The sequence below is a fragment of the Ruditapes philippinarum genome, unplaced genomic scaffold (assembly GCF_026571515.1).
Source record: "Ruditapes philippinarum isolate M1 unplaced genomic scaffold, ASM2657151v2 ctg6552_1_1_1_1, whole genome shotgun sequence".
Lineage (NCBI taxonomy): Eukaryota > Metazoa > Mollusca > Bivalvia > Venerida > Veneridae > Ruditapes > Ruditapes philippinarum.
In genome coordinates, this window is record NW_026861663.1 from 1 (window position 1) to 14,017 (window position 14,017).

At 33.6% G+C, this 14,017-nt stretch overlaps 1 protein-coding gene across 2 annotated transcripts in view; it reads right to left on the reverse strand.

Moving 5' to 3' along the window:
* Positions 1 to 205: 205 nt before the first annotated feature.
* Positions 206 to 14,017, reverse strand: part of LOC132716439 (ubiquitin carboxyl-terminal hydrolase 24-like) — a gene marked incomplete at its 3' end in the record, with an annotated part of 42,345 nt that continues 28,533 nt past the window's right edge. For both annotated transcript variants that reach the window (XM_060699711.1, XM_060699709.1), the window contains 16 exon segments: positions 206 to 344; positions 948 to 1,030; positions 1,685 to 1,865; positions 2,319 to 2,479; positions 3,062 to 3,206; positions 5,720 to 5,834; positions 7,137 to 7,322; positions 7,782 to 7,843; positions 8,202 to 8,442; positions 8,579 to 8,734; positions 9,057 to 9,216; positions 10,928 to 11,117; positions 11,733 to 11,926; positions 12,648 to 12,809; positions 13,032 to 13,116; positions 13,461 to 13,591. In XM_060699711.1, the coding sequence (XP_060555694.1) occupies positions 206 to 344; positions 948 to 1,030; positions 1,685 to 1,865; positions 2,319 to 2,479; positions 3,062 to 3,206; positions 5,720 to 5,834; positions 7,137 to 7,322; positions 7,782 to 7,843; positions 8,202 to 8,442; positions 8,579 to 8,734; positions 9,057 to 9,216; positions 10,928 to 11,117; positions 11,733 to 11,926; positions 12,648 to 12,809; positions 13,032 to 13,116; positions 13,461 to 13,591 (2,391 nt within the window).

Consider the following 14,017-nt stretch of genomic DNA (forward strand, 5'->3'; position numbering starts at 1 on the left):
ATTTGCTTGATATGGAAAGATATAAATCGATTTACATTGGATAATGCCAATCAAAAACAATTCTTAAAATACTGACAGTTACATATAGATAACCAGCTTTGTACAGAAGCAGGAACACTCATTAGATAAACACCTATCAGTATATAGATATGATACAGTTATACTAAACACTGAAATTTGACAATATATAAACAATATTTTTTACCTTTTCGCCACATTTTTCACAATAGTATGCATTATCCCCCTCTAACAATTCTCCTTTTACAAACTGGTCTAATGAATCTTGTAGTGTAGCATTCTTTACAGTGAGGTTTAATGCTGTAAATGTTTCTTCTCTCTCATACCTATAAATACATTTAACCTTTTACATCTCCATGGAAATTACCTATAATTTGTTAAACTCCGCAAAAATACTCTAGTTTTATTTGTAATGTAGTAGAATTTGGTGATAAAATTGTTAATTTCACTATATTTGGCACATATTTAAGTCAAAATCAAATGGATTGCAAATATATTTAGACATTCCCTAAAATACAATAACATTTTTCATAATTCTGATGATTTTTTTTTTTTTTTTTGAAGATCTATATTATATCATCCGGAAGAATTTCCCAATTGAGCCAACTTGTCAATTACACAAAACAAGTTGTGTGGAGATTAAGCTATAAATAACATTATATCAAATGAAAAGTCATACACCTTAATCAATCTAGTAAAATCATGCACACCATAGAAAAAAGTCAAGTTTTAATTAAACTGTGCTAATTGCAAATAAATAACCACTTTATTATTGAAACAGACTAAAATCTTAATGTATCAATAACAGACCATACGTGTATGTTATAGTACTGCATATATTTGTATTCTTTGGAAAATATTTCTTTTCAAGTGGTAACAATTCCATCACCAAATTTGTGAGTAAAACAACAAAAATATCACAAACTTACCTATGCGGACAATCTTTGCATATTTTTTGATCAGTGAAAATCCCCTGAAACTTTTTCTTAAATATTTCTTCTTTACCCGATTTCTGAAAAAATAAAATAAATGATTCTTTGTCACAGATTAATAAATCATTGAATTTTTGCACTTACCAAACACACATTTCTAATAGTCCACTTAGATTAAATGACAGCACAATTTCTATCCTTTCAACAAAAATGAGGAATTTTGTCACCTCTCCACAAATAAAGTGGCAATCATTGAGAGTAAATAGATCCATCTCAAACTTGTATGATTCAGATTGTTTAAATAATGAAAATGTATTTAGTCACTGCTGATCACAGCAAAGTTTGAAACTCAGCCATAAAGCCATAAAGCAACTCAGTTTCAGATTTATGTTACTTTGTATAAAAACTTAAAAACTGTTCCAATTAGAAAATATATTGCCTTGTATACAATTTTGATTAGAAACCCTAACCTATGACATTAACTATATACAGATATTACCTATATTAAACTTGTTAAAATATGCAGAGATTTTCTCTTACCCCATTTATAACAGAGTAGACTTTGGTAACAAAATCATTTTTTTCCAGCACATTTTTCATATATAACATTCAAAGTTTCACCTGTTATGCAAACATATTTTATACATTTGTGGAGGCATGCCACTGTAACATACTGAGTGCAACATGACACTGTTTACAATTCAAGTGCCTAGGAATTTAAAATCATGACATACCTTCAGTTGTTCATCAATCTGATCTATGAGAGCTTGAAAGAAATCAAAGGCATCTTGTTGTTCCCTGATGTTAACAGGATCTCCCCATAACTTGAACACTTTCCAAAATTTCTCCGGTTCATGATACTGTAACCTGCTATCCATTAAGTTACCAAACACTTGCTGTATCTGGTAGTATACACTGTAATATAAATTAGAATAACATAGTTTTTCACTATTAAATACATATTATTTTTTTACAAGTTCAAATATTCATTATTTTAAGTGTTATGGCGAGGTAGGGTGGGAGCTGTATGTCTAATGTGACTTTTCAAACTATAAAATTTCTATTTATCATACAGTGATGTTAAAATTAAATGAATTCATTGCTTACACAAATATTTGGAGTATTCATTTCCTCTATGCAAGAGTCTTTTTGCATTAGGTAGATGACATATTTTTCTAAATAATATCCTACCATTGGTCAATTCCATAATTTGTATTATAAATAACCATACCGTTCATTTCATAACTTGTATTATTTTTTGTTTTTTTTTTGTTACAGATTTCCTTTTCATTTTATATTTTTTTTTGTTTTTTTTGTTACAGATTTCCTTTTCATTTCATATTAAAACAGGAAGGACATGTCTAATACCTTTCTTCATCTGTGTCCTCGTCATCCGTACTGAGTACAGCATCTGGTATCCCGGGAACCATAAATAACTGTTGTATCACAGAGTTCATATAACAGGTGGCGCCACCATTACGTAAACCTACATATCCACAAACCGCTCTACCATCAACTGGTGGTAAATACTGGAAAACAATTTACATTATAGAAATATTCTAAAATATGAGCTTTCAATTTGAAGCCATGTCAAAAATTATAAATCTACTTTCAAATATGTTGAGAACATTAAAATGAGTATTTGAATTAGTGTTAACCTTATTATCCTCACTTATAGATAGATACAAGGTCCATTATCAAAACATTTTTGAGAGTAATTAGAAGAAACACTATGCCATTGTAAACTATTCAATCAATCTAATATCATATGCCGAGCCCATAATCTGCCAGAAATCTGCCAGAAATCATTAGCCTTTGCCACCAGAGAGGCAGGCCATAAACAAAGATTTTATACAATTATGAGATTGTTTTTACAAAAATTAGAATATCTTACTGTAGACTATAAATGCATTGTTTATTTTGTGTCATTTAAAAAAGTAACACTAACAGGAAACTTAATCACATTTAATATAAAACTATTGGCTGACTAACATTAAATTTTAATCCTGACATCTCCACAACTGATAATGGACAGTTCCAAATGTGGAGACAGGACAAGTCCATTTAAGAAATTCAGGGGAAGGGGGAGGTAAAATGAAATGATTACTAACCTCCCATTCATTGGCACAGTCAAGGTTAGGTTGATGATGCATCTCTATAAGTTGACTACAGACATCAGTTAGATTACTCAGAGATTCATTGGCTAGCTCAGTGATCAGTTCATAAGCTGCTACCCGTGACTCTGTCTTATTGCACCTGAAAGATAAAATAATACCTGCATTAACTGTGAATTGTAGCTTGGATCTTTAATTGTTCTAGAGAAGGATAAGGTGCTCAACATTTATTTAAAAATTTGGGGGATGATCGATTACGCCTCAGACCACCAACATTTACAGATATTTTTAAAAAGCATTAAAACGGAAAACCTAGACAAGATGAAAGTCAATCAATTAACCTAAAAAAAAATGTCCCAGGGAGCATGCTACACTTTCTGGACAGAATGATACAAGAGCCCGGTTTGAGCCGGGTGATGCTCCCCGAATAGGTTTTGGACACAGGAAAGTACACCTCTTGTAGTTTCAGAGTTATGTCCCTGGAAAAAGTTCAAAGTGCAATAATTCCAAAATTAGGAAAGGCAGAGTTACTGTTCTTTCCACTGCACTTCTAATCACTGTTATCTATCAACTTACAAAGTTTCTTGTTGATATCTCTTATGGTTTCCGAGTTATGTTCCGGACAAATTCAAAAATAAAAAATAAACAAATGGCAATAACTCCAGAATTAGGCAAGGCAGAGTTATGATTCTCGTGCACTGCACATCTACCCATTGAGATACATCTACCTACAAAGTTTCATGTTGATATCTCTTATAGTTTTACAGCTATGTCCAGTACAAGATTTTTCTAAAAGGGGAGATAATTCAAAAATGAGTCTTAACAGAGTTATGTTTTTTTTGCACTGCACTTCTTCTCAATGAGATCTATCTACCTACAATGTTTCATCTTGATATCTCTTATAATTTTAGAGTTATGTTCCGGACAAAGTTCAGTGTTAAAATAAACAAAGGGCAATAACTCCAAAATTAGGACCAAAAGAGTTATTGTTCTTATGCACTGCACATCTACCCATTGAGATCTATTCACCTACAAAGTTTCATGTTGATATCTCTTATACTTTTAGAGTTATGCCCCAAACAAGATTTTTCTATAAGGGGAGATAATTAAAAAATGAGGCTTAACAGAGTTATGGTTCTTTTGCACTGCACTTCTACTCAATGAGATCTATCTACCTACAATGTTTCATCTTGATATCTCTTATAGTTTTAGAGTTATGTTCCGGACAAAGTTCAAAGTGTTGAAATTAACAAAGGGCAATAACTCCAAAATTAGGACAAAAAGGGTTATTGTTCTTATGCACTGCACATCTACCCATTGAGATCTATTCACCTACAAAGTTTCATGTTGATATCTCTTATAGTTTTAGAGTAATGCCCCGGACAAGATATTTCTATAAGGGGAGATAATTAAAAAAACGGGCAAAATAGAGTTATGGTTCTTTGACACTACACTCCCCTCAATGCCCTCTACCACTGTATGAAGTTTAAACAAATTATCTCCAAGGGTTTTCAAGTTATGCTCCGGACAAGAAAACGGACGGACGGACAAGGCGCCGACTATATGCTCCCCCGAAATTTTTCGGGGAGCATAAAAAGCAAAGTACAAAAGGGTGAACAATTCCGTAAAATTGCTGGTAAGAATTATCTACTTTTGAATGTAAATAAGTATTTTATGTTCAAAGAGATAATCTTTAATACTAGTAATTTTTTAGAAATTTGACCTTTGCTGGATGTTGCAGGAAGAACTCATCATGATACATCCACATATCAATTTTCAATGTAGTAACGCTAATAGTATTGAAGTAAATGAGCATGAATATTGAGCTTACCAATAACACAACATCATTCATTTAAATCACCAAAGTCTCCATCCAACAAATTTAAAAAGAACAAATTTCCAATCAAAGCACATAAATTATTTGCTTAAAATAGTATACATGTCTACTCTAATCTTATCCAAATTTCTAATCCAAACAAAAAACTTGCCCTATCATTAAATACCTGTTATCACTATCAATTTGACATTAGAAGATAAGACAGTTTATCCAAACAGTGAAATTGAAATAATGTATATTGTAACATTATATAAACTTAAACTGTAACAAACTACATAGGTAAACAAGGTCAGATAAAACAGTATAATTTTCAACAAATTAACCTTTAACTGACTTTGATCAAATCTTTGCTAACTTTGCACATCAGCCTTTTTTTTACTTTTTAACCCTTACCTTAAAACTAATGCATAATACACATGTCTGCTTTGTTTAAGTTTGGAACAGTCAATCATGTAATAAAGGATTTGAATATCAAAAATTATACCAGGTATTTCAGCATAGAAATAACTAAGTTTATCTTTAGGAGAATTATATGGTTTTTCCTGATGCTATTTATAGCACATAATCAGAATAGTTAACATCAGAATCATCAGATATAAGAGTATGACACCACCTGATATAAAAATTCTTCTCATTTCGTTAACTGGTACAATTATCACGAAATAAAATTATTGCCTGGTGATGGTTATAAATAAGCTAGCATAGAGTCACAGCAGAAACCAGAAAAAGGCAAGTGTTTGTATAGCATTCCCTAAAATTGCATGTTCAAGAAGGCAAGTCAATATAAAACTAAATTCTTAATATAACATATTTCATACTTAGGATTCAGTTCGGAGAGAAGAAGATCGGTGGTTCCCCCATTCATACTGTCCATCATGGTTTTTGAAGCCGGGAACAAGAAATCATGCAGCAAATCATGTACCAATGCTTTTCCTACAATATAACATAAAGAAACAACATCAAGAAATGGAAAACAAGTTTTCCTATAATATACATTAAACTACAGTGGAACCTGTCTAATCCGAACTCATCCGGACCAGAAGAAAAGTTCGGATTAGAAAGGTTTCCGGATTAGAAAGGTTCCCGAATTAGCAGGGTTTTTTTACATGTTTTTTTCATGTTATTTGCAAAATAGTTTAAGGAAAGAAGACGGGAATGTATTTGAAATTGCAATTTAGATATTTTATTTCTGCAGTCTCTTATCGTTCATTTTAATACATCTGAATACAAAAATAAAGATATAAAAATAAATAAATAAGCAAAAATATTATGTCCTCTAGGGTAAGTTAACCTACGATGTTAAACAGGAGGCCGAGACATGATAAGATATTCGTACCAGCATTTGTCAGTTGTTGTTATACTCTTATCCGATTCAGCGACTATCAGAATTTAATGACAGTTTACATTAATTTTCAGTACTTAATCACGTATCATTGAATCCAATACAAAGGATTAAAAGATATTTCTATTGCATTATATCAAAATATTTATAGAAGCTTACGAAAAACTGACGAAAAACAATCAATTAAGCAATTATAGAAGATATCAAGGCAAGCTAAGTGTATTTTTCACACCTTCGCAGATCATACGTTTCACCCATTAATCAAGCGGAATAACACTTATCAGTTTGGTGTATGTTTACACCTGCAAGATGTGCGATTATTTGTTATTTTGAATGAAGGTGTGACATTTGCCAAAATCTGTTGGGATCCGAGAGGAAATTTTAGAGTAAAATAAGAACAAAAATTGAAAAAATCGTCCGGAATTCGGAGTAGACAGGTTCCGGATCCGAAAGGTTTTTTACTATTAAAAATAGAACGGATAAAATCGGGGCCGGACACTTCGTTCGGACTAGAAAGGATTCCGAATTAGAAGGGTTCGGATTAGCAAGGCTCCACTGTATTTGAATTGTCTCAAAAGTACAATTTCACTGGAAAGCAATGAAATGGAAAATTTACTTCTTATGTCACGGATGCCTCTACATAACCTGTTTTTATTTGTCAGTCAACAGACAGAAAGTGTGACAGCAGGATGGACAGACAATAGCAAATTCACATCACATGCATGTATAGTAGTTGGGGCATTAAAATCATATAGTATTTCCTTCCAAAGCCATATTTACACAAAAAACTTCACAAAAAATGATGTGAATTATTAATTAAATCTTTTCAGTCCATACTTATTTCCATTTAAATGCTTAAAACTCAAACTCAAAGCTGACATATTAGGTATTACCATATTCTTCCTTGCAGATCCCCTCACATGTGAACAATGTTTTGATCAATTTTAGATGTCCCGCTAATAACATGTTGTCTGTGTCCATCAGATCGGGGTGTTCTGTGGGTACAAAGTTTGATAACCAGGCTACCTCGTCCTCCAGCATGCCAGATATATCAACTTGATATTGCTTCTGATCAACAGCTGAAAATGTACAAATGTACATATATACCATAACCAAACTCACAATGTTACATGTATGTTCTGCTTTAAGGTTATTTATCTGCATCTTTTATATATAGAAATAACTTTCATTTTTTGCTTCAAAGATTAAGGGCAACATTTTCCAATAATTATTTACTCCCAACAACTGAAGGACACCTGTATGTTGAAGAATCAATTTCCTTTAATATAAAAGGGGCCTTGTGGCCATATATTTATTTGCTAAAACATCCAGGGCTAATTTTGCCAAAAAATAAATATATCTACTTCAAAATTAAAGACTCTATGACTAAATCTTTAAGACTAAGAATCTATCTTTCCCAAAATAAAGTTACTTGCTTCAAAATTTGCAATTTGAATACCTCCTTTTTAAGAATCTGTTTATAAATAAACATTTAATATTGTTTGTGAAAATGAAGGTAAAAATCAAACAGTGCTTACTTGAGAGATTTTCTAACAATTTACATCTGAGATCAAAGTATTGAGAACACTGACTTAGTAACCTGAAAAACAAACAAAAACAGTCTTCACTGAAATACCAAAGGCTAAATACAAATAGGTTGTGCTTTTTTATTACAAGTTCAAACAAATCATAGTCTTAAGAAAGATTTTCTTTATTTTCCATTTTATCCTTGGTATTGGTCAGTTAAATACAGTTCATGAAATTGTAAATTAACTTAAATTTGTAAATTTACTCAAATTTAACTTAGGCTGTTTTGGCAGAAAAAGATCCTTGACTTTAAAATGGATAAAGTTTAATAACCCAAATTTCTTGCACTAAAATATAGCTCCTGTCTTATGAAAGAGGTAGACTTATGGCTGAGTATATACCATAAAGATGATAAAGATAGATATACAAACCTCTGACTAGCTCCACGTGTAGATGAAGATGACACCCAGAAAGGGAGGTAAGCTTTCAGCAGTACTTGAAGTAAGAATTGATGAGGTGTCTGAGGGTTGCTCGATGATTCTAAGTTTGTCACCTCCGTCTGCCCCAGCTGATAAAACTGGTCAGCCGCTGCACTACGAATATCACTCTGCGAGCAACCAACCAATATGTCAATGATGAAATCACTTACACAGGGCAGTGTGTAGAAAGCAGCTGGGAAAAAAATAATAACAGGAAAACATCAACATTTTGGGCTGAACATGTTACCTTAATAATAACCACAAAATTCTTAAAGGAAGTTTTTCAACTACCACACTTAATATCACTTATAAGATAATGATAATCTTACCAATAAGCTCACTGCGAAGCTGAAGGCAAGTGACGAGAATTTCTAAGGCCTCTTTCGCAATGTTGCAATCTTTGGTAGATATAAAGTTCTGTTTGACACACACGCCCCCATGTAAACTTTGACAGTCACTCTCACTACCTGTACTACCCTGAGATCCTGAAACAATATATCAACTAATGTCTTGACTTCTAACTACTTGCACTTTATTGCCATAGGATTGGTTTTAAGTAACAATGACAAAGCTGAAGTCATATGCTGTTTTTTAGAATTCTGGAGGAGGAAGAGCTAAGGATCATATCAGAGTATTTTGTCTTATCAAAGAAGGCACGTAAGAAGACTATTAGTATATTACACAACTTAACAAGTAGTTGTTGCCATCCATTGCCATTGCATAAAAGTTTCTCACTCAGAAGTGACAGGTTGAATATTTAAATTAGCCACAGAAATAAAATTCGGACAAACACAAAACCTAGCATACCAGTGCTGCTTTGACGACTCCGCCTCCCACAACTGTAAGCAGTAGCACTCTCTCTGATTGGCTGAGGGGAACTGAGTAGGTGGAGCTTTCCTGCTGCAGCTGCCCATGCAACTCTCATAAAACATGATACCGTCTCAGTGAAATCATGCACGCCCATTGTCTAAAAATAAAACACAAGTTTTTGTACTTTGGGTGATTTTTTTTCCTGAAAATTTAAATCAAATAGATATTTATCATTGTGCTGAATATTTTTTTTGCCATTATTTGAAAAAAAACATACCAAAAGTAAACATTCCATAAAAATTCATGGCATAAATATATTCCAAACACAAATAAAATTATTATAAGTTCCAAATAAAACCATATGAAAAACCATTTACCCTGAATTTCAGGAGCAGCTATGACTTGTCTATAGCAAAATTAACAAGAGGGCCATGATGGCCCTGAGGTCGCTCACCTGTATATAGTCCCCCCGCCCCCCCCCCCCCCCCCCCCCCCCCCCCCCGGGCCAATTTTTACCTAAGGGCTTTTATTTGTTTATTTGAACAGACTTGGTAGACACCCATAAGAAGATGTTTCATGCTAAACATCTAAGTTCTAGCTCATTGGGTTTTTTAAAAGAAGATTTTTTAAGTTTTTACTATACACATAGATTTAAAAACAATGACACCCCTGGGGCAGGGCCAGTTTTGACCCCTGGGCTGTTATTTGAACAAACTTTGTAGATATTTACTAAAAGATGTTTAATGCTTAATATCTAAACTCTAGCTATTTGGGTTTTTTCAAAGAAGATTTTTAAGTTTTTGCTATACACAAAAAAGGAAAATCAATGACCCCCGGGGCAGGGCCAATTTTGACCCTGGGGCTTTTATTTGAACAAACTTTGTATACACTGATTAGAAGATGTTTCATGCTTAATATCTAAACTCTAGTTATATGGGTTTTTTCAAAGAAGATTTTTAAGTTTTTGCCACACACATATAAGGAAAATCAATGACCCCCGGGGCGGGGCCAATTTTGACCCCAGGGCTTTTATTTGAACAAATTTGGTAGACACCCATTAGAACATGTTTCATGCTAAATATCTTAGTTCTAGCTCTTTGGGTTCTTTAAAAGAAGATTTTTTAAGTTTTTACTATATGCATATAGGGAAAATCAATGACCCCCTGGGGCCGGGCCAATTTTGACCCCAGGGCTTTTATTTGAACAAACTTGGTAGACACTCACTAGAAGATGTTTCATGCCAAATATCTTAGCTCTAGCTCTTTGGGTTCTTTAAAAGAAGATTTTTTAAGTTTTTACTATATGCATATAGGAAAAATCTATGACCCCCTGAGGCAGGGCCAATTTTGACCCCAGGGCTTTTATTTGAACAAACTTGGTAGACACTCACTAGAAGATGTTTCATGCCAAATATCTAAGCTCTAGCTCTTAGGGTTGTTTAAAAGAAGATATTTAAAGATTTTTCTTTCAGTTGCCATGGCAACCAGAGTTCTGCATGGAATTAAATTCTTTGAACAATTTTTAAAGGTGACCACCAAAGGAACATTCCTGTGAAGTTTGGATGAAATTAGCTGAGTGGTTTATGAGGAGATGTCATTTAAAGCAAAAGTTTACGGACGGACGACAGACGACGGACGAAAAGCGATCACAAAAGCTCACCCTGTCACTTTGTGACAGGTGAGCTAAAAAACCAGGCAAACCAGCACTTGTGTATAGCCTCACAAGACTCTATACTGCTGACAGCTCAGATTTAGTATTTTAATATTGAAGTTATTTCTATAGCCGAAGGTTGCAGATCAAGCCTTTACATGAATTATGTGAAGGTTACATTTTTAAAAACATGTGAGGGAGTACAATATTTAACTTACTTGGACAGCATGGCTTCCTGCAGTACGGGTATCAACAGTGAGAGGTGATAATGTGATCACCGGGGTGCCTACAGGTGGAGTCACAGGTACCACCGTCGCACCCGCTGACCCAGCACTGGACAATCTGTTATCTTCTTTGGCCGGAGTGAAAGCAAGATCTCCTGTTACAGTCTGACCACACAACAGGTATCTTAAAACAAAATATAGCAAAATGTCTTGAAATTGTCAGACAATATCATAAACACACTACATCATTTAAATGGGTTCCTTCAGTCTGTGTTTCTATTATAGGACATGATGTAAAGTATGTAGTATTTGAATTTTACACATTATTCTTGTCTGAAAAATTTCCAAAGATAAGTGATTAAAGTGTTAGGATATGCATGTGTGAATGTGTATATTGGATTCAAGTATTTCTGTGTAAGACAGGGTGACACTGTCAAATAACTACCATGAGTACAATTTATTTTATTTATTTTCATAGCCCTACTTTACTGTAATATCATACACTACACACAAACATTATAACAAATCAAATCCCATTATGCTGATACATAACTGACAAGTCCCAAAATGTCCCAAATCAAGGAGGCTACTAAAATCAAGAGGCCTACTACTTGGATTACCCTTTGCCTGTTGAAAGCAAACACATTATAGCATTTGCAACAGCTTTATATTCAGGCAAATGGCCAAGTACCTCAGTCTAGTCTTAGCTGGACTACATTGTTTTGTCTTTTATATTTCGCGTAAATTTGATAAAGAATAGGCAAACAACATTTAAAAGACACTGAAAATCTTTCGTTACCTTGCAAGCTGTAAACAAACAGAGTAGCATCCCTGTCTAGTGACATAATTGATGTCCTGATGCAATGATTCAGGTTGTAGCACATTCACAACAGTGGACAGTCCTCCTGCAGTAAGGAAGTCCTCGAAAAATGCCTGTGAGCTCACTTTAGAACCCATATCCTGAGAGGTGGGCATTAACTTGCTGCTTAAAACCTGAAAATTTCAAATAAATCATTTGTGATGTTTGAAAAACCACAAAAGTGTAAATTTTTTTATCTTTATTTTACAGCTATTTATTTATTCTTTACTTTGTATAGACTTCTCTTTCAATCACTTTATGTTGTGCTGGGGAGTAAAGTTAGTCCATAAAAACAATCAAAGGAGTGAAAGAGTATCATATACAAAGCATAGCTTATATGAATAGCTGTAAAATAAAGATAAAATTTCACTCAATTTTTTGGATAGAATAACTTTTCCCTCCTGATCACAAAATAAAATCACTCATTTCACAATAAATATTGCAAGTTATTCTATTTATTCCATTGATCAATGTATAAACCTGGGCAAATGGCTGTTAAGAAATTAACAAATACATGTACCATCAATGTCATATTCAAAACTAATTAATATTAAAAGATGATATTTAGACTGAAGTCGTTGTGAATTTTAAGCTCCTTTAGGGTTGGTTCATGCTATAAACTGACAAAGAACACCTTTATTGAAGTTTTTATCCTTCCCTTGATCTTGTACAAAAAAAGGCCTATTTGTGTGTAATTTAGAGAAATCAATTATAACTGCAATTTTACTACAAGTCATGCACTCAAAAGTTCATTTGTAGGTAAATTTGAATAAGACTGTAAAAAGTAAGTGCTAGGGAAAAAAAGCACAAAAATAAATTCAGGAACACGTTGAAAATGATAAAACATGATCTTACCTCTAAATTATATAATACTCTAAATGCTGACATATCTGGACTGGAGCAATCAAACAGGGCTTTAAGGGTTTCCTGAGGGGTCTGTTTCGGACTAGGGGCAGTTGTTGATTTCCTGGGGCTTGATCTGGGGCTGAGATCATCAGATGAACCAAGTGTTGGCAGCTAAAATCAGACACATAGAAAATAAGTATAACTTCATATATCTTTCTTTTTGGCTGTATTTTAAGTTTTGATCAACGCTGTACAACGTCACATGGTTACTTTCCAGCTTTACTGGTGGATAAAAATCGATTTGTATGCATGCATTTTTCAGTGACAAATGCACATGTTTTCATAAGAAAACTTATTTTAAAGTATATAATAGATAATAAGATATATACATACCCTTGTGGACACAGAATCTAGGGCGTCAATGACAGCTGGATCAGTTGGTATTAGCATCAACAACTTCCTCACCCGGGTTGTTATCCTGAAATTAACCAGTAAATATTACACAAAACATTCTTGAAATGAGAGTTTTGAGCAATAAATGAGTCATCATCATAAGAATCAAAGTGTTCAAAGCCAGTAAGGGTGCTTTCATGTGAATAAACAATATTTCCTTAGAAACTAAAATATTAAAAACATCAAATACAGTAGCATTTATTCACACTTTCTATAAAACAATCTGCCAAAAAGTTGCAGAACATGTTTTATACATAAGATCTCATAAAGACATCAAGCAGCCGCCTTGTTCATGGCATCATGAATATCTAAGGAACAATATACAATGTGATTCAAACTTTAACACATAGGGTAATGACAAGAACATACTTAGTTTCTTCAAGTTCAGAGAGTTGATACAACATGTCAAACACCTGACCTCCTGCAGCCATTATCACCCCTGGCAACATCTTCTCCTGCTCAAGGTCAAATGTCTGCTTTGACAGTGGAGTACCTGGTGCCTGTAAAGATAAAGAACTTGGTATAACTCCTAACAGGACAACTTTGTTTTTTATGAAGAGTTTATGATTTCTACTTTAAAAGGGAAGTTCCTACATTATACATACATTTTTGCGGGGAGGGGATGTTTTTTGGTTATGAGTAGGGATTTAAAACACATCAACATGATTTAGGTCATGTGGCCACTTTCAAGCATTAGGCCCTACTGGTAAAGGAAGACCTCATATATTTCCCAGTGCATTTCAGGCACAAGCTGGCACCTGAGTAGAATCACCGACATTCAGTGAGCTAGCTGGATATCCACATCCCATGAAGGAATACAAAATTCCAGACAGGATTAAAACCCTTGGCTGATAGGGGCAAATAATTTGAAACAGCCACCCTTACCAATTAGCAAGGAAGCCCCCAGTTGATATATAAATATATCT